This window comes from Pogoniulus pusillus, chromosome 17 (genome assembly GCF_015220805.1).
Source record: "Pogoniulus pusillus isolate bPogPus1 chromosome 17, bPogPus1.pri, whole genome shotgun sequence".
Classification (NCBI taxonomy): Eukaryota; Metazoa; Chordata; class Aves; order Piciformes; family Lybiidae; genus Pogoniulus; species Pogoniulus pusillus.
Genome location: NC_087280.1, coordinates 10,839,862 through 10,863,715, shown reverse-complemented (window position 1 = coordinate 10,863,715; position 23,854 = coordinate 10,839,862). Strand labels below are relative to the sequence as shown.

The 23,854-nt window shown below is 42.4% G+C and overlaps 1 protein-coding gene across 2 annotated transcripts; it reads right to left on the bottom strand.

The window, feature by feature from the left end:
- Positions 1 to 1,785: 1,785 nt before the first annotated feature.
- On the bottom strand, positions 1,786 to 13,280 carry LYSMD2 (LysM domain containing 2). Of its 2 annotated transcripts, none has more exons than XM_064157619.1 (3): positions 12,986 to 13,280; positions 5,979 to 6,316; positions 1,786 to 2,576 (listed from the first exon to the last, which is right to left on the bottom strand). In XM_064157619.1, exons 1-3 carry the CDS (start codon positions 13,181 to 13,183, stop codon positions 2,525 to 2,527), a joined length of 588 nt encoding a protein of 195 aa, XP_064013689.1. In that variant the 5' UTR covers positions 13,184 to 13,280; the 3' UTR covers positions 1,786 to 2,524. The 2 variants fall into 2 exon arrangements, with proteins under 2 accessions (XP_064013689.1, XP_064013688.1); XM_064157618.1 differs by having other exon boundaries at positions 1,786 to 2,572.
- Positions 13,281 to 23,854: the final 10,574 nt, after the last annotated feature.

Sequence of the window (23,854 nt, the reverse complement as noted above, 5' to 3'; positions counted from 1 at the left end):
CTTTCTAAATATGTTTTGCCCCCACATAAAAATGGGCATTTGGTCTCCAGTGATTATGAAACATCACATCTATCTACCTGAAAACCAGGAAGAGGTATTAATTAAACACAATGCAATCAAACAGGCTGTCATTACAGAAGACCCTAGTTCATTAGCACTCAAGCCAAAACCTGTCTGGCTGCAGCTGTTACCTGGCTGAGAAAACCCAGCTGGCCCCAGAGCATGCTGAGAGAGCTTGAGACCAGGAAGAGCAGCTGTGGCAATTTTTGGTAAACAGGACTGGAAGTGCCAAAGGTGGAGTGGAAGCACAAGCTAAGGTCCTCTTCTTGTCTGGTGCTGAGCAGTGTGCCCTTGGAGTGATGTTAAGAGCATCTGTGCAGTGAGGAGCAGACTTGCAAGGTAGGGCCTCTAACAGGCAGCCTTTTTTGTGCTTAGTGGTGGTGTCAAAATCCTCACTGGGGGAAGCTACTTGCGTAGAACAGACAGATTAGTGCCTATGCTGGGTTATGCTGATGATTTTGCAATGGATACCATGTTTGGTGCTGGTGTAGAGGGGTTTCCACAAATGCTGTGGGCCAGTCACGGTGCTGCTGGTTTGAGCTGTGGAACCCAGCTGTAGTCTACCTGCACCTGAGGAGTGTGGCAGTGGGCCTTGGCCTTACTACATCTCCAGGCTGATACAGCTGCTTGTACTTCTGTATAGCTTTGTCAGTCAGGAAAAGCAGATGTAAATGGTGTCCTGAAGGTCCTTCAGCCCATGAGCACAGAAGCACTCCTGGGTAGAATGGAGTGAAATGTAGCTCTGCCAGGAGCTTGGTTGGCCTCGAGTGGTTGCTGGGTGTGCTTGCTGTGCAAGGAATGCTGTGCTTTGGACCTGCTCAGCAAGGCACTCTGCTCCTGTGTGTGCTCAGCTGGTGAGGGTATTACAATGGCAGGTCCTTGCTGTAGGATTACACAATATAACTCTGTTTGAAGTGAGGGATGTGTTTGGGAAAAGTTTATTCTGTCCTTAGTAATGTTCCATTGAAACTAACTGAAATTACTATCCTGGAAGGATACAAATCCCAATTTAAGAAAGATACAAGACCTAAAACTATGTCATCAGTCTCTTCAAGAAAAATCAGTGATTCCTTTTATTCATTCTAAGCTGTCTCCATTCTTGTTGCGTGCCACTGCAGACCTCCTTTTTAGGAACAGAGCCAGAGATTATTTGAATGAACCTGTCACATCTGAGCTCCTGCAAACTCTAGGGAAATACCAACTCCTGTCTAGCTTTGAATTCTTATTTCTAGCTTTAGTAGATTAAATGTAACTCTCTATATTGTTTCCATCTTAACACTGCAGGAAGCTTTTCCTTTCAGAGAGCAATAACCTAGATAAACGAGCATTCATCACAGTGGGGATCTAGCAATTCTTTACTGACAAGAGCGTTGTGAAGCTCACTGAATACTCAAGGAAAATGTGTAGGATGCTCAACAAGAATTTCCTAATATGTTAATTTCAGAACAAAGAGTGAATGCAGTCTGCACTCTGCCATCTTGAACTTCAAGAGGGGTCCACTTGCAGACTTGAATACTGGCATCTCTTTCAGAACAGCAATGTCTCACCAGTGTGGCTCTTATTAAACCTTAATAGTTTTCTTGACTGCACAACTAGATCCAATAGTTCTTGCAGTTCTCATTCAAGAGGGTGAATTATATGGCAAAGGTGAAGGACATAATTTGCCCTGAAATTAGCATCTAACAGCTCATGTTACTAGACAAACCACTCTTCACAAAACCCACCTCATTATGAACAGACACATCAGCATTTTTGCATTTATTAAATTAAAACCACACAAAATGTAACTGCACACAAGGACACACATCTGATATTCCAATGTCATATCTCACAAAGTCTCTTGCTGTAACTCTTTCCTTGAATTAGCAGAAATCCAATTTGCAAATAGTTGTTCATCCACAAAGGCTTTAACTAATCCAAACAAGTCAAATTCCCAGTTCTAGGAATACATCATAACCACACACAAACACACACACACAGAGTTCAGAGGCATGTTCTGCAGCCCTGAAGTAGACAAAACTTCCACAGCAAATCTGCCTGTGTTTGCAGAATAAGTAAATATCTATTATTTTCATAATTTATCATTTACAAGCAAACTTACTTAATATTTTTAAATACTTAAAACAAATCTCACTTTAACAAGTATTTACAAAGTCTTTACTAAAGATCAACATCCTGCATAAAGGTGACCTCAAGGAAATATTGTTGCTACCATGCTACAGTTTGCACAGAAGGGGTATAAAGGCCATTGCTAGTTTTGGAAGGCTTAAACCCTTTGTCAATATAGCATAAGGACATTAACCTATGGAAGGCAGAAGAGGTCATAATTTCAGTGCAATTACCCATGACTTGTTTTAAGTACATCAAGACAGAGAGTCCAAAAGACTTGGGTTTTGAATTATTGACCATTTAGTTCTTTAAGAACTGATTTCATGGAAAGTTTTCAGGCCATCACATCTGTCTTCTACTGGTGATACGAAGAAGTTGCATAGGGGCCTTCCTCATTCTCCTCCTGTCTAAAAAGAAAATGATCACAATCATCAGATCAAGCACATACCATGTCTCAACAGTCACACTAATGCCAATGCAGATAACCCGTTTTCCTCATGGACCAAAATAGGTAAGATTGGCATTGCCTAACAGGAATACTGCTTGCAGTATAATACTGTTCATACATCTCTGAAGTTCACACTGCATTGTTCCAATGCTGAAAATGCCTGAAGCTGTGTAAATTCAACAACATCAGAATATATTTAGAGTTTAATGAACTATTTTTGACCCTACATGCCAAACCAGTAATACATACCGTAAGGGAAAAACAATAGGAGGGCAGAGTGAAGTGCCAGTACTGTTGCTTTCAGTTTCTTCTTTTAAAAAAAGCAAACTTAGCTGTAGGTTATTTTAGCCCTCTGAATGGCAGGAGGTGCAGATGGACCACTGACACAAGAACAGGAGCACTCCATCATAGTTGTAGCTGGATTTGCACCTTAAGTGGGCTGCTTAATGTATACTTCCTCTGCATCAACAAATATTGAGATTCATCATTTGGATCTTCTCAGAAGAAAATAGTTGCCCACAAGTTAATGCAATGACTAGGTAAATCAAAGTAGTGTTGCTATTTAAAATCCTCAGGAAAAATCAAAACATCAGCCTGCCTACTGTTTACTTGACACTAGTGCCTTGAAGAAGAATGCGGTTATGTAAACCTATTGCAGTGCAGTATCCAGTACTAATTCAAGCATGCTAAGTGCTACTACTGCAGCTTTAAAATTAGGTTCCTAAGATCCTATTCTCAAAGGCACTGTCAATTTCAGTGCCTCGGTGAAAACAGACTTAACAGTTCCTACCCTGTGAGCTTCAAAGGATTTTCAGTTTCTTTTATTACTGTACGTGCCTCCATTCAAAGGTACAGTTATGTAAGTAGTCTATTAATGGTATAAGGTTAAAACTATGCATTTCAATAGCACTGTAAATCCCAGTCATGCACACTTTCCCCTACTAACTTCTAAATATGACTATCTGTATTTTAAATTTCATAAAATCTATACTAATGGCTGTCTCATCCACTTCACCCAATGGGTTACAGGAGCCAAAAGATATCTACTGCAACCTACTGTATACATCAAGCCACAGCCACAATAAAAAATACTAGTAGCCACTTCTGTTACACCAAGTGCACCTTAGTGTGAACAACAAACTCGAGTCCAATGCTTGGATTCATCTAGAACCCACAATGAAATAAGGCAGCAATCTGAGTTTGGGACTTAATTGCTGGTGGAAGTCTGAAAACAGGATTCTTCACAGGCAGTCGCCTTTATTGAGGTACCTGGTTTTGCAGCAAATGGTGGTGAAGAATTACTGGGCAAATTAATTCAATTAATTATCGGTTTCAAATGCTTCAGTGCCTTAATGCTGCCCAGGTTCAGATAAACCTGAGTAGGTGATAATACATAGTTCTGTTCCAGTAGTGCACACCAGTTAATTATATTGACTTATGCAGAACTAGTGATTAGAGAGGCTTTATTCAGTTAGGTTTTAAAAATGAGTCACTAAAAGGCAAATGCAGAAAGATGTGACCTGGTCCAGAAGGGTAGTATATGGCTCTAGTGTTGTAGCCTACCACAATACTACCTAAAATATTAAGGATTCCTTACATTAAACTTCTGGTGTTCAACTTTCTGACATGAAAAGCATCACTCAAACTCAATTTCAGTTTCATCATCCTGAAAAATACATACATATACCTATTTTCTCAAACTATCACAACTTGCTTTTCTTCCAGGTGTGACTGATAATGAGCTCTCTTCTCTAAAATGCAAATATGCAAGTTAGTGACATATGCTAAAAGCAATTACATGAATACTTTTGCATTTGTTTTAGCCCATTATAAAAACATTGCTCAAAACACAGTCTTACTGCCCTGAGTCATGTCTTTGGCATACATGCCTGCCTAGGGGGGTCATTAACCAATGACTTTTTGCTCAGTGGAACTCTCTAAAAAGTAGCACTACCTGCAGATGTAGCCATATCCTTACAAACTCTAACAGTGAAAGACAGCTGACAAAAAAACGAGCGGATCACATTCTACAATATTTATTTGCCATTTACTTGCTGCTAAAGTTTAGTTTCTAGTCTAAATCTGCACCTATGTGCTCTTTTTTTCTACCTAGCAGCAAAAGGCTTTAGTTATGAAGAAGCTAACTTTAGAGATTAATATACTTTATCCCTTTGAGAGCACTAAAAGGGTGACTTCATGAGGCTACAATTAAATAATGCAATTCCTTTGTCTTTGTAGCACAAGGCAGTTTCTGACTATGAAACTCCCTGCAGTTTGATCAGAATCAGCACATGTATGTGAAGGCATTCCTGGCAACTTCAAGGGAGACCAAAGCAAAGAACAATTTAAGAAATGTTGTGATTATCTCCATCTGTCAAATCAGGCTCACGGTATGGTGTTAGACTCTCTAAGCTCTGGAATGGATACTCTGCTTCTGCTTGTGGTTTTCTTAGTTCCAGTGCTCCTTTATTATGCTCAAATAGTCAACTTAGTATATTGCCACGTTGGTGCATGTAAAATTCTAAACAGGCTTCGACAAGACAATCTGAACACAGAAGGTCAGAGGAGCTGGAAACAGCTTTCAATTTTGTATGTGGCTTTAATGCTAAGAATCGAAAATTCTAAGGAATGTTGCCACCTTCCATTGTCGCCCTGGAAAGATCACGGATGATAAGTAGCTGAAAAGTATCTCCAGGGCTTTTGGCAATGGTATCCCTCTACTACTCTCCTCAGGGAGTACACATTCTGCAAACTCTGCAGATGTTCACTTTGGTCCTTTGGCACTGTAAAGGGGTCAACATAGTTGGAGAAGGTAAGGCAAGGATGACTTTTGTGAGCCACGACTGACAGCAGTGATGATGGGACTCCACACTCATTAGATTTGGTCCTGAAAGGTTACTTCTTCCTAACATGAAAAGTATGTTGCTTGCACTCAGAATATGTCAACTGAACTAGGATGATGGAAGAAGTTTCACATTAAACAAATTTGCAAAAGCAAAGGACATACCTGCAGGCATCACCTCTCTCCAGCAATATGCTAGGAGAAACAATACTAGTCCCCTGCAGTTGCACCTTATACTGTCATGAGCGAGGCCAACTTGGCTTCAGCCACTAGGCAATTTCTGTGAAGAACAAACAGGCCAGACAACCAGGCCAGGAGACTGCTTGTGAACAAGCTGAGGAAGCTTGTCCCAAGAACATGGGAAAACAAATACTACTGAAGTCCATTCCTGTTCTAAGCTTTTCTGTACTCTCCATGGGAGGCCTATATATGTGAGGGAAATATCCCTGTGGCAGAGACATCAAATATTACTGCTTTTTCTATGAGATTACAATGTTTAATACTAAAAGCAGCATTTACCTGACACTGTCATCTTTTAGTTTTCTGGCTGCTTGTTTGGATAACTTAATCTGCAAGTCCAACCTCTGTAGGTAATCTTTGGCAGATAGTTCTTCTGGTGAAGTGCGCTGATTGTCAGGCTCTTGAGGACTGGGAGAAGAACTACTTTCTTCCTGAACTGTCACTCGTCCTTCGTCACAAGAAGGGGAGCTGTCAACAGTTTCATTCTCAGGGGACTCCAGTGAATTAAGTCCATTGAACAGTAATGGTTTCTCTGATATAACAGGAATATTCAAGGTTTTCCTCAGAAATATACAGTCATTTGTGAACAGTTTGTTTGCCCTCTTTATTTGTTCCATCTGAAAAAGATAGGGAAAAAGAAGTTATTAGGGTTTTGGCAAAGTATAAAGAACTAATTTTCTGCAGTAATAGAATAACGTTTAGTTGCAATAGATCTATACCTTCTTTGCAGCAGCAATGCCTTCAGGAAAGGATTTTGTATTCAGTGTGATTTCAGAATGTATGTTCTGTCTTGGTCTTGTTAACCCAACACTCTACTTTCTTCCTTCTATATAGACTAGACTTCAAAATACTAGTCCTAAGTCCTATACGGCCTGTAAAGATTCTTTTCTTGAACAGTCTTTAAATCTCTATAGAGGCTCACATAAAAAAAATGCTGAAGAATAACAATTCTATTGCAAAAGTGCTGCTGATTTGTATTTAAATTAGAGTAAGGCTCAGAACTTCTAGCAGCTGCTGTAGGTGAACTCTCTGGTAAAAAATTCTGCTTAATACACACAAGGGGTACATTAAGCATTCTAGGACATGCTAGCACCATCAGTCCTGGAAGAACAGCATATGCCTCATCCATAGTATTTTCCTCTCTTGCTGATGTAACAAAACTCAGATTTCATCTGGAGTCCTGATTTTCAGTGAGAAGTCAGGCAGTGAAAAAAATGGAGGATTCTTAAACACTCCGTAATGCAGCTGCATAGACTAATGCTTGCATTTGTCCACTCCACTGAATCTACAGCATAATCAACAGCAACCTCATGGATGTAGCAATGCATGGTAACAGTCACCATAGAACTGACAAATACTTTTCATGCAACTTTTACCCAAAGCACTTCTTACAACCTGTTCATCGGTACAGATCTCACAGCAGAAGCAAAACCTCGTCTTTCTCAGCATACCTAATGCATCACTTCTTCTATACTTAATTCCTGGAAAGGTAATGGAGAAATTTATCCTCAGTGCTGTCCTTAGGCATACCAAAGACAGTAGGGTCATTAGGAGCAGTCAACATGGTTTTACTAAGAGGAAGTCATGTTTGACCAACCTGATAGCCTTTTATGACATAACATGGTGGACTGATGATGATAAAGCAGTGGATGTGGTTTATCTTGATTCCAGTAAAGCATCTGATACTGTCTCCCACAGCATTCTTCTGCCTAAATTGAGGCAGTGGGGTCTGGATGATGAGGTAGTGAGGTGAATTAGGAATTGGTTGAAGGAAAGAAGCCAGGGAGTTGTGGTCAATGGGATGAAGCCTAGTTGGAGGCCTGTGACTAGTGGGGTCCCACAGGGATCTCTACTGGGACCTGTTCTGTTCAATACATACATCGATGACCTAGATGAGGGCACAGAGTGAACTGTTAGCAAGTTTGCTGATGACACCAAGCTAAGTGGAGTGGTTGACACACCAGAAGGCTGTGCTGCCATTCAGCAAGACTTGGACAGACTGGAGGGTTGGGCACAAAAAAATTTAATGAAATTCAACAAGGGAAAGTGTAGAGTCTTGCACCTGGGGAAGAACTACCACAAGTATCAGTATAGGTTGGGGACTGACCTGTTGGAAGGCAGCAAAGGGGAAAAGGATTTGGAGGTCCTAGTTGATGGGAGGTTGACCATGAGGCAGCAACATCCTCCTGTGGCTAGGAGGGCCAATGCCATTTTGGAGTGTATTAGAAGGGCTGTCACTAGTAGGTTGAGATTCTCCTGCCCCTCTACTCTACCCTGGTGAAGCCACATCTGAAGTACTGTGTCCAGCTCTGGGCCCCCCAGTTCAAGAGGGATATAGAACTGCTTGAGAGAGTCCAGCACAGAGCCACAACGATGATTAAGGGAATGGAACATCTCTCTTATGAGAAGAGACCAAGGGAGCTGGGGCTCAGGGGTGACTTCATCAATGTTGATAAATATATAAAGGGTGAGTTCCAGGAGGATAGAGCCAGGCTCATCTCGGTGATGTCTGATGACATTACAAGGGGTAATGGGTGCAAGCTGAAGCATAGATAGTTTCATTTAAACATGAGGAGGAATTGTTTCACTGTGAGGGCAACAGAATACTGGAACAGGCTGCCCAGGAGGGTTGTGGAGTCTCTCTGTCTGGAGATACTCAAAACTTGCTTGGATACATGCCTGCGTGATCCTGCTCTGGCACAGGGGTTGGGCTGGATGATCTTTTGAGGTCCCTTCCAGCCCCTGACATTCTGTGATTAACTTGAGAAGATATTATAAATTCCATTGCTTTACAGGCAAAGAAAGGCTCCCTACTACTGATGTTAAGTTCTCACTCATAAAAGTTTCCCTTCCAAGTCTATAATAGCTAAATTAACTTCCTATTTCTCAGTTGCAAGCTTTAAAAGAAAGCTCAGAAATCAGTATTCATGGCAGTGATTGTAAGCTTTAGTTATAACCTGAACTAACAATTTCATTAGGAAAAATTCTAAGTGAAAGAAAAATGACCATTCTGATCTCCTGGTGATTACAGTACTGCAGCAATGAGAGATTTCTGCTTATTCACAATGAAAAATGCACTTAAATAGAACCTGCTTGAAAATGAACTGGAAATGCCTCTTGCCTGCATTAGAAGCATTACTCACTTTTTAATAAGTGAAGCTAAACTGAGTAATAAAGACCGTAAGCCTTGTAATAATGGGAGTCTTACTAGTTTAATTACCTAGAAAGAGTTGAGCACTCCAAGCTCTAGCCACTCACTAATTCAAAACCTGAAGTACCTTCAGGTCAGCACTCTGATGAAAAAAATGCTCCACCATCTTATGCCTGTCAGTCCTAAACTCTGTAAACTTTGCTTTGACACTATTTGGAGTCTTTGCTAATTTCAGAAAGTTTATTATTGTCAGGTAGCTGGCTTAACGTGCCTGTGTACTTCTTACACTGAACATACCAGCAGGGGAAGCTGTCTAAAACAAAGCAAAGTAGTAGTGAAGTTAGTCTGCCGTCTCTGTGCAGATGTGAGACTTTGGCCACTTGCAGAACTGGAATGAACTCCTGCACATATTGTGGTCAGGGTATCCGCTGCAGTGTCATTAGAGATCTGGTGTTACGTACAGATGCGTTTGATTGGGTCCTGGAAGTTGATGAATTCTTTCTCCCCAAAAATAAGTAAAAGAGTAGTGGAAATTGTGCAGTCAAACCCTGCAGAAAGTTATTTCTCTCCATCACATTACTTCTCTCTATTCTCTCATACAAAAATGGCATTCTCTGCTTAAAGGTAACCTGTGACTGCAGGTGGCTAAGATGATGGACTGAATGGATTTAATAACTACTTTCAAATGGTGAGTAATTAATATCCAGTGTCAGGTAGTAAGCTACTACTTCAAGTAGGAGAATCTCATTACTCTTTCAGTACTTGAAGCCTGAGAACTATTTTTACTTAGCCTTACAGAGTGTACAGTGTATCTCTCCCAAGTTAAGTACCATCTGAAGGGCAAAAAGGAAGCTTCACCTGACTCAACAGTCATCAGATGCTAGTTTAAATGTCAGCTGTCAAAATGTCTGTAAGTTTTCTGTCTTGATGTGTATTAAAAATGTCTAAAATACTAGTTGAAGATTTTCTCTAAAAATACACAATACAAAAGCTGAAAATTGAGATCTCTACTATGGGGAAGTTGGAAGTCGATGCTTCAATAGCTGATAAATAATGCACTGTACTGCTCTTCTCTGTCTTACTTCACTGTAATTGTACCTCTGGTAATTTCTTTCTGAAGTACCACCTTGCAGCACCTCTGCACGGAGTAACAATGGGAAATATCTGGTTCTAAAAATACCTTCCCTCACCTTGATCAGGTTACTTAATATGCCTAGTATATACTGTTCCTTCTACAACTCAGTATGTTTCATTATGTTCACAGGTGTAGAGAGGACTGAGACTGGTTTTCTTGGTGCCAGGATAACCAAACTGGTTTCTATTTAGCTCAGACTTGTAACAATGAAAGCATGTGCTAAAGCTTTTGCTCTTCACACTGTTAACTAAAACTGCACCGACACATAAACTGGTGAACTAATCCATCAAAATTAATGTACTGCCAGTGAATCAAAAAGGATACCTTTGTGTGATGGGAAACAGCACTCCAACTGAACCATAAACGTGACACTAAACATTAATTCCCACTGTTCATTTACCCAGGTGCTCAAAGGAAGATCTAATGAACACAACTCATGCAAGATTAATAGAGATTACCTAGGGAGAGGAGTGAAGGGCAGAGGATGAGGCCAAACAAAGCACAGTGATCAATATCCTCACTCATTTTCACCCATTTTAAACTGCCTATGCTGTGTCATGCCAAGGCAGGCACCTACAAGATGCAGTGTAACTCCCAGTGAGGAAAACCACAGGGTAGAACTTCTCAAAACAGTAATACCGGAGGCAGTGGCAGCCAAAGATAATTCTGATGTTCCCAATACAACAACTCTCACTTCTAGCCAAGTACACAGGATGCAGGAAACGAAAGTAATGACTCTTTAGAGAAAGTCAGTCCTTATCTCTGTGTAAACACATAAGATTCTTCATTCTGGTAAAAGCAAACATGTTTGCGTAACATTCCCACTCTGGGCTGAAACGCACTAAAGCAGAAACACAATGCCTGGTTTCTGCTAACTTGGCATTGCTCTCAGAGACACTTCATGTCAACTTAACCTTTCTCAGTTGAAATCCATAATGATGCAGCTCTGGTTTATTAAGCAGAATACTAGCAATGATAAATCAAGTAGCAAAGGTGATGTTTATACTTCAAATACTAGCACAGCAAAAGCTTATTAAACATGCTGTGAATTAAATTTATGATTCCTAAGTTAAGTGTTTGTGGGGTTTTTATCAGAGTGTACATGTTTGATCCACAGCTTCACTTTAGCTGACAGTTGTGAAGTGTCCAGAAATGTCTTTTCCTAGCAAATACTATTTTAGTAAATTGTGTATATTTTTCAGTTATTGTAAGTGGGCTAAAACTTCTGAATGAAGAATAACAGAGACTTTATCCATTATGGAAAGCACTGTCAAAAATTCAGCAAGCAGCTCAGGTCATTTTGCTTTGCCCCTGTAGTGAGCAAACATTCATTTTAATGTGGATGACCATAAATTCAAAATGCTATTAATCCTGTTGCCAACAGTATTTGATAAAACATGGCTTAACCTTTATTTAGGGAAAAGAAATACTTTTAACCCTTTTCACAACAAAGTCTGAATGCTGTTGAAGTTGCTGGAAGTCTTTAGTAGAAAATTTGGAACCAGAGAAGGAAAGGAAACCCATTCTAGTCAGAACCTCTTAATTTGGGACTGCACTCAACCAGGAGATGACAACTGGAAGGTCCTCTATGAAGCCCCTTCGAAGGTGGTATGAACATGCCACTGTGTGCTAATACTGTACTGTTAGCTATGCTTGACAGCTGCTTGGCCCAAAGCAATTTTTGCACGTTGGTACTACTGAAGCTGCATACAGATCTGTCAGTGGGTAACTGACGGAGCCCCAGACAAGAGGGAATGACTGTAGGTTGGGTGAGCTCCACTCTGAGAAATGCTAGTGTCAGTGCCTGCTGGTAGGCCCTACTGGACTCTACACATCCTAGGCTGGCACAAGCCTTTCAACATTTTACATGGAAGCAAACATTCTTCTCTACAGGAAAAAGAGCAGAGAAGCAGCAGCATTTTCACATCAGACTGGTACATAGATGACTACAGAGCTCAGCCCTGAAGCTACTTGAAGAAATTCCTTCTTCATGGAATCACAGAATTGATTTGGTTGGAACAGACCATTTCAGATCATCAAGCCCAACCGTTAACCCAGCACTGCCAGGTCATCACTGAACCATGCTTCTCAGCATCACACCTACAAGTCTTTCAAATCTCCCTGGGATGGTGACTCCTGCTCCAAAGCTTGACAACCTTTTTAGCAATTCTTTTTCCAAATACCCAACCTAAACCACCCCTGGACCAACTTGAGGCCATAATACTTGGGAGAAGAGACTAACTCCACAATCTTGCCACAATCTCAGGTAGTTGACTGAACCTCCTTTTCTCCAGGCTAAGCAGTTACTCCTCACAAAACTTGTGCTCTAGACCCCTCACCAATTGTGCTGCTTGTAGTGAGGGCCCCAAATCTGAACCCAGTACCTAAGGTGTAACTTCACCACTGCCAAGTATAGGAGGAATCATTCTTTAGAGAACTAGGGAAGTGACTGTCCGCCCCTAGGGGATCTTGTCACAGCCCATATGGCAACTTCAAAATGGTTATTTTCAAGGTAAGTTTAATTGCATTGCCTTTTTTCAAATCTGAAGTGAGAGTAGTGACGAACTGTAGGTTTTACTCTGTGGGAGTATGTGCAGCTCCCTTCCCAGAGGCCACAAGCCAGGTCCCTGAACCCAGCTCCGGCCAGTTCCGTGCCTGTGCCCTCTCTCGTCCAATGCAAGCTTCAGCTATGTACTACCAGAACTCAGCGCTGGCCCCTACAAGCAGGTCAGATGCAGGCATTACAAAAACTAAACCTAGCACCATAAGCACGGTAAGAACTGACTCTTCTGCCCATCAGAAATGATCTGTGGGGCAATTTCATCCTCGGCTGTTTTCCGCTTCCTCTTCTCCTGTGGCTCCGTTACCTTCAGTGCCTAAGTATCAGCGCGCCGCTGCTACAGGAGCCAGTCGCCAGCATCCGCCCTGAAGCCCCCGGCTCGCCCCGCCACCCTTCTGGTTGCCCGGGCCGGCAGGCCGCCCTGGCGGCACTTGCCTTACCGTGACACCGTACTTGAGGGCGATGCCCTGCAGCGTATCCCCAGCGCTGAGCCGATGCTCCACGTAACGCTCGGCCAGCGGCGCCGCCACGCTCGCCGTGCTGCCGTACGAGCGGGCCTTCGTGTGGGCCAGCCGCTGCGACAGCTCGGCCTCCGACTCCGGCCCGCCCGGCGGCTCCTCCCGCAGCGACTCGGCCATGCTCCCGCCGCACCTCAGCGACCGCGGCTCCGCGCCGGCTCCTCAGTCGCCGCCCCGCCGGGCATGGCGCACTACCCCCGGCGGCGGCGGCAGCAGCAGCGGCTCGGGCAGAGTTCGGGGCCGGCGCAAGCCCAGCGCGCATGCGCGGCCGGGGGCAGCGGCCAGGCGCGTGCGCGGGGCAGCCGCCTGTGCGCTGGGGCTGCGCGGGAAGGGCGCCTGTGCGCCGGGGCTGCCGCCGGGGCTGCGCGGGGTAGCCGCCTGTGCGCCGGGGCTGCCGACGGAGCTGCGCGGGAAGGGCGCCTGTGCGCCGGGGCTGCCGCCGGGGCTGCGCGGGAAGGGCGCCTGTGCGCTGGGGCTGCCGCCGGGGCTGCCGCCGGGGCTGCGCGGAGTAGCCGCCTGTGCGCCGGGGCTGCCGCCGTGGCTGCGCGGGTCGCGGGCTCGGATGGGCCCTGGCGCCTTTGCTCATGCGCAAGCAGGCAGAACTGATGATTCCCTAGGGAAAAGTTGCTCTCTTTCCTTGCGCCTCACCTCCTGACCCGGGCTCTCTGCAGGCCGTGAGCCTCTGCCCTGTTGTGCTACTGAAGCTACTCCCGCCTCAGCCATTGCGGAGCTGGGAGTAGAGAGCCGCGGGCGGGTGCAATTGCAGGAGTGCCTGCCCCTGGGGACTTAATAGTCACTTGCCATAGAAAAAAGAAGATCGTAGAGTGCAGGTGCACCTCACTACACCCTTCTTTAAGGTAGTTGTAGAGAGCAATGTGGTCTCAGCCTCCTTTTTCTCCAGGCTAATCACCCCTGCCGTGGAGCAATGCCTCAGAAAAGCTGTGGGTTAGACCCTTTCGCTACCAGCTTCATTGCTCTTCCCTGGATGTGCTCGAGGACTTCGTTGGAAACTGAGTCGTTACTGAAGCAGAATTTGGTACCAAAAACTACGGTGCATGCAGACGGTGTTGTGTACTGGCAGAGTATGCACCAGAATGCCAAGGAGTACCATGGTGGCTTTGCTTGAGCAGGGGTATTGGACAAAGTAACCCTCAAAGGTCACTGCCAACCTCACCCGTGTCTGGGAATTAGCGTAGGTGTAACAAATACCTAGTGCCAATTGGTTTTGTTTTCTTCTGGACAAGCTTAGAAAGCTGGGCCTCAGTGCACCTCTGCCCAGTGTGCACTCACATAACTATTCCATTAAAGAACATGCATTAACTGACAATGCATCTAGGTATTCACTCTTCAGCCTGTGGCTCGTGGAGTCTAAGGGGTACAGTACAAAAGTCAAGGCAGATGTGGCATAAGTTAGGGAATCATGAAAACTGCTATGTAAGATGCAGAAGTTGCTGATAAGGAATGACACATCGGCATCCCACTGTCACATGAGAAAAACCAGTGTGACAGTCCAAGAGGAACTGTAGGCAATGCATGGATAGATCAGGACAGTACAAAAGATTATGTAAATTGATGGCAAGAGAAGGTTCACTTTCATTTTCCTACAATCTACGATACATCTGGGAAGTTGGAGGCTTGTCTGGGGTTGTCCAACGGAGTTTATACCAGCTACAAAAAGTGAGCTCCAAGTTGTGACATCTCCATGCTTTCAGTTCCTTGTGCAACAAATCGATCTGCTGATTGTACCTGTGACACAATTGATCTGCTGATTGTACCAGTAATTCAGCTGTGACCTACCGAACAGAAGAGCTGAACTGCAGGTCAGTATTAATAAGAAATGTCTGCTGTGTGTGCAGTGTAGAGTCATGGCTCAGGTTAAGCCTCTTGCGGCTGCTCAGAGGAAGTTATAAGTATCTGGATGTCTGCCTAGACCTGGAGTTACTCAGACCAGTTGCTTCAGCTAAAGTGGCTTTTAGTAAAAAGGAGTTGCAGTTCAAGAAAATGGAAATGTTCAACTTTACAGTAAGATGAACATGCACTATCACTTTGCAAATATGTTTGACAAGTTTCCTGCTATTATACAGTATTATTCCCTCTAATGTTATCTTAAACTCTCTGTATGTGGAGTGTGTGTGACACACTTTCATTAACTCTGAGAACAGCAGAAGCATCCCTTGCATTGGTATAAAGATGCCACAGATATTTTAATATTGAAAGATTTGTTTTAGTAATAAACTTTGCCAAGAGCACATGTAAGGTTGGAGTGGGTTTTTTGCTTCTCTAGCTGTTGGATTGTCTTGTCTTTGCATGGGCAATTTGCAGAGATGTTTGTTTCTTGCCCCAAAACCCATATTATAGCCAGAGGAATGTTTGTATCTGGGATGTTGTTAAGATACTTGATCTGATTAGCTGTTTGATTTTCTCTTCATAAAATGAATGCCCTCTAAACCAGATACTAAGTTAAAAACTCGAACCAGAGCTTAAATTAGCTAACCCATTTCTACCTGTGTTTTAGTATGTATTCAAAAGAACTCCAGAGAAGAGTTACAGAAGAAACTGGAAGTGCCTTGCTAGTGCTTCATCATTTTTAAAGAAGAAAATCCTGTTAGCAGTGAATGTGGTGTCCTTGCTACTGAAATATGCTTGTGGAGCCTGTGATCTTATGAAAGCTCAGGGAAATGCTAGCTTGTCTAGGGTTTCTTGCCTTTATGACAAGAGGCCCTGAGAGGATATTAGGTGTCAGACCTGTGTCTGACCCTGGTAGAAGTGGAAGCTCACTTGCTTCAGAGTGTCACACTAGCAAGGGCTTGAGTCAGCACTGTCGTGCAAATTTGGCATTTTGCCTGCTGCTGCCTGCTTGTTGGGTTGCCATGTATGACTCCAGGTGAGAACAAGCTCCTCTGGTGAGCTGCAGGAAGGCTGCCCACCTCTAAAGATGCAAGCATTCAGTGTGAGGATGTCAAACTTGCCATATTGGCAAGACTCCTTGCTATAGCTCTGGGACTGCCATTTCTCTGTAGCAATATTCTCCTGCCTTATCTCTGAATCAGCAACTTACTGACGTATGTGGATATTTCCTGATGGGCAGGGGCTACATAACAATTACTTTTAATGTGATGGTTTACTGTCTGATCATGTTCTCTGTTCAGCAAGGGTGTCTTTTGGTTCTGCTGACTGCCTTCCTCCCTGCTCTTTCCTGTTTCCTTGTGTGTTTTCTTTCCCCACAGTACCTTCCAGCTGAAAGAAGCTATACTTGCCTAAACCTGTCTCCTGTATTTCAATCAGTATTTCTTGAGGTAATGCTAGCAGTGAATTCCCATAACTGGGGATTGGAATTGACACTTTCATCAGTCTTACATAGGATAGAGTTCACTCCTGAGTCATTGTTCCAAGGCTGGCTACAGATGTTACATCTATTATTCATTTAACATTTGAGAAGTTGTGCTCTAGCTACAGCAGCTAGAAACATACTTTTTAAAATGAAAGCTTTCACTTCAGACACCTCAACATTGTGGAGTACCTGCTCAACCTGAGGGTTCCTTAGAGCTGAGTCTGGAGTCAGGAAAAGCCCTTTCGTCATTTCTTTTTTTCCCCTCAGGGACATGTTCAGACCTAAACAATACTAGCTTTGCATTTTTATGTAAAATCCTTGTACAGGAACTGAATAAGGACAGAAAAGATGCATAAGAGATAATATTACACTATTTGCACATGTAGCAGTAGTTAAAGGTAATTCTAATGAATCATTTCATTTAGGAACTCTCGCTGCCTCTCCTGTCTTCCTGACTTTGGAGGATAAAAGTTTTCAATAGAGCTTTATGATGAATTCCTAAATAACCAACAGGATTTACATCTATGCAGTCCATTGGCTTCCTGTTAGTGCTGGATACTTAGCTGCCATTTTATCATCGAAAATCTCCTATGTCTAGATCACTAAGTGCACAGTGGTCCTGATTATTTTAAACATTATATAGATCTACAGATAAAAAAAGTCAGCAGTCTTCCAAATGAGAGCTCAATATGGACTGAGTCTTGTAGATTAAATGGCAATGTAAGTAGAGAAGAGAATGCCTCCTAGCTAGGTAATTATCCTGCTAATGATCAGATAATCAGCTAGTTTGTCAGTAAAGAAAAACAAATTTGCTTAGTAAAGGATTAAATGAAGCAGTGAATGTTTCCTAACTTTGATTATGATGATGCAAGCAAGACATTAGCACTTAAAATAGTTGTACTGATGTAGGACAGGGGTGGTTTAATTTCGGGAGCAACAAAAAAATCTATCCTTGCGGACTATATATGTGGGCAGATTCAGAGTAACTAGGACAGAACAAGCAAAAAGAAGGCTACCCCTTGGCAGTGAGTGGTGTATGCTGTCCACCTCTGCTCATGTTGCAAACACTGACCAAAAAAAGATGTGATGTAGAACAAAGATCAGAGACAAATCCTGCCTTTTAAGGGGGTCCTGCAATTACTTGCAGCAAGGAGAGAGGGCCTTGTGTAAATTTCAAAAGCAAAGCAGGCTCATCTGAAGCAAAGCACATTACTGAAGCTGTGCACATATCCCTCATCAAAATAAGACCATTATGTGGCAGCAGCAGCTGTGAGCCATTATTAATATTTAAAGCTTTCAGCAGGAGCTACCAGGGGTTTCTGTGATAAGGTTAAAAGATAGTGTTGCAATATCCTGTGATGGGAGTTTGCATTCTTAGAGATTTTTTTATCATTTTATAAAGCGCCAGTGAAGTTTGATTTCCTCCTCTTCCCTACCGTTTGCAGGGCAGGACTGTCTTTCTAAGACGTACTGTAGTGCATTCTTCATTACCTCAGGCTTTATTTATACATCACTTGATAAAGAGTAATGCAAGTTCTGCAAGTCTCATGCTGGTAGGAGCAGTGGGAGAAAGGATGTAAGTGCAGTGGGTCCTATTGTGAAGGCTGACTTGTGCTATCACAGGTGTGTTTCCTCCCACCATGTGAGTTTTTGGGGTGACCTACTGGAGAATGGTAATGCCAGTTTGTGTCATTTTCCTAACTGCATCTTCTGGCTGGTATTTGTTTTCTACCTGTGCATGCTGAAAGGACAGGTAGTCTTGTGCAATTCATACTCACTTCCACTGAAAATATGTGGGCTGGACACATAAGATGGGATCAGCATATTTTGAACATCTGCATCTGAAAGGGGATTACTCATGGCTGTGTTAGACCTTGGACTACCAGGCCAGCATCACAAGGAGCTTGGCAGGCAGGAAATTATTGCTGAAGCTGATTTGGAGGACTGTGAGACAGGCTGTTAAGTGGCTCTTCAGGGACAGCCTCTGGCCTTCAGGCTCTCTTTTTGCTCAGATCTTATTTTTAGCATTTTAATTGTCATCTTTTCCTTTAAGTCATAAAATCCTTGAAATCAAACATCTCTGTCTGGTTAAGTTATCAGGCAGTGAAGTCAACAGTACAGTAGGAGAAAACACTTGGGGCATCACCATATATACCCATTAACATCATAAACTACAAAAAGTGCTCCTCTATACTAAGAAGCAGTTGTTAGAAAGGTGCTCTGGGACCTTGCTGCTGTCCTTCCAGGTCTTCTGGGTTAAATATTTTCAGTGTACTGCTCAAATGTCAGACTATAGTCTTCATTTGATTCATGCGTTGCTGATGATGCATGCAACCTCAAATTACATGCAGCAGATGGGTACATGTTGACTGACTTCATAATGTGTCAACAGCATGGTCCCTTTTACGTTGTTTAACAAGCAGGTTATTGACAGAAGATAGTGGGCACGTAACTTTCACCTCTCAGAGCAGTTTATAGATGTGCAGGTGGTGATGCCATGCATTGCTTCTCTTTTGTTGTCCGTTTAAGCCCTGCTGCAAGACAACAGCCGCACGCCATGCTCCTTTTGGAAAGGGAGGAGATAATGAGCTAAAAACATGAGATAAATGAGTGGAGAACAGACAAATTTGGGGTGATTCCTTTATCAAGGGAACTTAGTATACTGTGCTTTATTTCAATTTCCAGAGTGAAATTAATTACAAAATCAGTTCTTGCATATTGCATTGAAATATTAATCATTGCAGAACACTTCTGAGTTTAAACAGGTTTTTAATTTAGCTTGCAGATGTTTATATTCATTCTGCCTCATGTATCTGTGCTACCTGCTGCTTCCATAGGGGGCTTCTGTTCACATGCACCTGCACATTAAATAAGGCCTCTATATGCAGGATCCTCACCATTATCCCACTCTGCCATCACTGGTGAGCCTTCTGGTGCCAGGTTAATGAAAATGTCTACCTTCCCCTGCTGAATTGAAATTTAATGCGATTAATCCCTGCTTTAGCCTCATTTTAATTAAAAGCAATGAATATACTAAATGTAGATGTCATATGATAGTTAATGGCACCTCCACTGATGTGTAACCTCAGCAATGAGCATAAGAAAGACAGCTCTGTCATGTGGGAGAGCTCTACAAAATAGCCCAAGGGATGGTAATAAGGAGGTGTCTTCACCCCATTACTACTCTGTTAGTGGCTTTCTTACTCTCAGCACTTTTATTTGGAGAATATATTATTGGAAAAATCTGTAAACAGGTGAAATAATAAACTAGAAATAGTTTATTCATGCAGATATTAAATACAATTCAATATTCATCTGTCAGTGGTTGTTTTTTTGCTGAATGGTTCCCTGTGCACCTCACTTTGCCAAAGTAGTTTCAGCTGCAGCTCTGCCTAGACCCAAAGGGAGCATTCTTTAGTGAAGAACCACAGAGGAAAAGACAGCTTTACCTATATATGTTATTAAAATGATTGTTTGAGCTTATTTTTACCAGCAATTTTGCATAACCTGTTCCAACAGGAAGAAAAATGATTTGTTTACTTTATAAGTGTCTTTAGATTTGTTTAACTTAAAAATACTTTAAAATTAGTCATTTTGACCCTTCCCTAAATTTTAGGGTTCAGTACTATAGCAGTCAACTAGGGTTTTCAAAGAGATCTATCCTTTATCAGAGTGTACCTCAAACTATGTCATCAGGGAACTGAAAAAAGCTGTCCAGAAATTCTCCAAGAACATGAAGACAGCAGACATGGCAAAAATCTGGATCAGAATATCAAGCTTTTCAGCTTCATGCACTACCTACTAAACTCTTAACTGCCTGTCTTCATCCTATCTTCTCCTAAGTTTCCATCTTTTTGTTGTCCTTTCTCCTTCAGATTCAAGACAGCATCCAAATTCCCAGTAGTCTTGTTTTGTCTTCTAGATTCCAGTTTGCTTCAATCTGTGGAGTCACTTAGGTGATTAAAGAGTGTGACTTTGAAATGTACATCTTCAGATTCCTGCAGATAGCCCAAGAGTCCCCTGCTCACCTGAAAGAAGAGCTAGGAGAATCATGCAGGTGCTCGTTCTCACAATGCTCCTATTCTCTGCTCTTATTCATCTGATACTCCTTTTATTATTTCACTGCTTACACTTCAGCTCTCCTGTCACATTGCCACCGTGTTTATACACATGCAGAGAACTTTGAGATCAACCTGCAACAAAATCTTCCAGCAGTTTGATATCCTCAATTTTTGTTCCCACGAGTGGGGATTTTTTACTGAAATGCTGCCCTCGAGTGGCGATCAGCTGATGGGTCCCAACTGGAGATCTCGGAGCTCTTTCTCCTGCCTGGCCAGTGCCCTGGGTGCTCCTTTGAGGGCCAAGTGTGTGTTCCTGATGCACAGGTAGCCCCCCGATCACAGCAGGGCTCTGGTGCCGGTGTTCGTCTGAAGCCAGCTGGTCAGCTTGCAGTAACAGATCCAAAGTTTCCAAGTGATGTTACAGCACAGCAGTGTGAACTCATGGCAGCAGCAGCAGCGTCCTCAGCGTTTACGACAGAATGGAGAGCTCCAATTCCAAAGGAAATGTAGTGATTGAAGATTTGACCACAAGCCCTCTAAATTTAATTTCTATGAATGTTTCTTCCAATAACTCCGTTCTGTTGGACTGCAATTTATGGTGTTAATTAGAAACTGTAGCAGAGAGTTTTTATGTGATGAGATAATGATTTCTGAGCATAAGCAGCACTGTGCTCTCTGGGTCTCCCCTCATTTTATAACTTCCTTTCTGTTAAACTCTGAGAAAGGTCAAGTTAGTATCTGACAATGTGACACTTATGGAGGACATGTCATGTAGCAAAGGTGCTTTATGAAGGCAGCCTCTGAACAAGCTTCAGAGCATGCTGACAGTTAAGTCAGAATACAAAATAAAGAGTTAATGAAAGGATAAGAGTAGCTCGTGGGAAAGCAACTTGAGTCATTACTGCTTTCGGTTTTATACTTAGGCCACTGTGCCAGAGGTTACAGTCTGTGTTCATCAGTGTTGCTAGAAGCATGAGGTTGCTGGCTCTCAGTAAGTCATAGCTTAGTGTACTGGTTTAACTCTCAGATGGTTCTTTTTCTGGGCCACTGAAAAGTGTGTCACTAAGTGACTTGTTTTGCTTGCAAATTAAAAGGCACAACCGAAAAATGAGTAAAGTTTTTTATGTGAAGGGAGGGCTTTGTTTTTCTAATTCCCAGGGCGTTTGAAGAATAATCCATGTTCCCATCCTTCATTATTAACTCTCCTGGCAAGTACCAAGTGTGTCCTATCAGGAATTTTCTCATGGACTCATCTTGTCTTAAAGACAGAGGATAGTCCTTTTCTTATGTACTGCAAATGTCTGTTACCCTGTACGGCATGCACTCTCTGCATTAATGTATCTGGTTAGAGAGAGGTTTGTTTGTTCAATCCCCTGTATAGTCTGTGGAGTCAGATATAAGTGAGTATGTAAGGTCATTATAATTGGAATAACAGCTCCCTTCTCAAAGAATTTCATCTCCAGAGTCCCTTCTAAGGTGCCCACAGGACTGGTTATTCAACCGGCTAAGTCTTCCCTACTTCACTGTTCCTCTGTTAGGTGACAGCTTGATAATTTAGTCCTTCCGTGTCACTATTCAACACTTATCCCTTAAAGTACTTGCTGCAATGACCTTCTTCTTGCTCACCATCCTTGAGATCTTTGCGGTAGTTTTGCCTATATAAGTATGTGTGTATAGCATGCATGGATATAAAAAGGCCTTTGAGGGCCTCTGTGTGAAATATCTATGTCAAATAGATAATGGTGATTTGGCTCAGCTGAAGAACTCTCTCAGAAGTGCTTTACATCTCTTTCCTTGCTGAGAGCTCCTTACTTAAGATGTTAGTACTGGCCATATAACATGAGTTTTCATATTGGCACTTCATGTGCTTTTACCCAGCGCTATCTGAAATCCCATCTAAACAAAGTATGGAAAGGCTGGCTGGGACTTTATCATCACAGGCAAGAATGTAGAAGGGAAATGCCCAGAATATTACAGCAGTAAACCAGGTGTATACTAGTTAGGCTGTGAATTTACAAGCAGATGTTATGGACAGTTAATTCTAGACCAGAAGTTACTAAGATGGAGTGCTTGGTTGTCTCTAATATTAAAACAGTGAGATGTGAGGTGCTAAATATCAGTGGCTGGGAAGGTTTGGACAATACTGGTTCATGGAAACAATTTTCACTGGCCAGAGCTGCAATGAGTGGAGGCAGATTCTCTCTTTCAGTTGCACTGTACTAATTACAATAGATTTCCTGTTTATTTATAATAAATGTTAATACATTTTAGTACATTTAATCCATTAATGTTATGTACTTAAGTTGGATATAGTAACAGTTGGCAGTGAGAGTATCTAAATGCCTGAAAATGGAAAGCCAATGTATGAAAAACAAAAAAAAGGAAAGAAAATCCTTTACTGTCACTATATAAATGGAAAGCACCCCTGCTTGTTTCTCTTAGAAGCTGTAACAGCATGCCATCACCCTACAGATTTCACTTATATCTGCTCACAAATGTGTTTTGGTGGGCAGATTGCCTATAGAATGGCCAGTGTAACAATACTGGGTTTGTGCTTTAACTCCCATGAGTATATCAGATTTGGGATTTTTGCACTGAAAGAATGGTTGAAAACAAAAGCAATAAATTATACAGTGGCACAGAATAATAAATAGGGCAAATAAATGCATAAACAGATTATTAGTAGCTTAGTTGTTAGGATTCCTGTTTAAATTACCTGGTTCCTCTGTAAAAGAAATTACATCAAAGGAAATAAAACGTTTTGTTTGGTGGGTGGGGTGAACTGGGGGTTTTCATATGAAAGCTTTCTGTAGTGATTACTGGGTTTGGCAGCAGATAATTATATATGAGGTGGAGCCATTGATTTTCCTGCTGCTAACATAGCTGCTTCCCTTAACTTTCAAATTTGGTCATACATAGCATCATCTGTGCTCATGTCCTGTGTCCTTAAAGAGAACTTGAAAGGAAATGAAGGAAGCAAAATGGAGAACATTAGTGTAATGAGAATGCCTGCTCTCTGCAGTTCAGTGCAGAAAAGCACTTTTGCTTCCCTTTCCTGGCTGAAATCCTCTGTATGCTTTTGGCTTTGGTTTCCAAGCTCAGTCCAACATCCATTTGTTACTGTGCAGAAAATGTGTGCTTGATACTAACTAGACATGGCAGCACTTTTCAAAAATAGAACCTTCCAATCTGTCACTTTATTCTTTGGCACCAGGGATTTTCACTTCTCTGAGATGAACTTCACTGCTGGCTGTCCACCTGCTCGAGTGGAAGAACTGCAGAACAGACTGCCACCAGCTAGTTCACCTGAACAGAGCGGTGTGTCAGACCTACCTTGTCCTGAGAGCATCCTGTCATTGCAGCAGCTGAACAGATTTTCAAGATGGTAAGTGAGCCAAT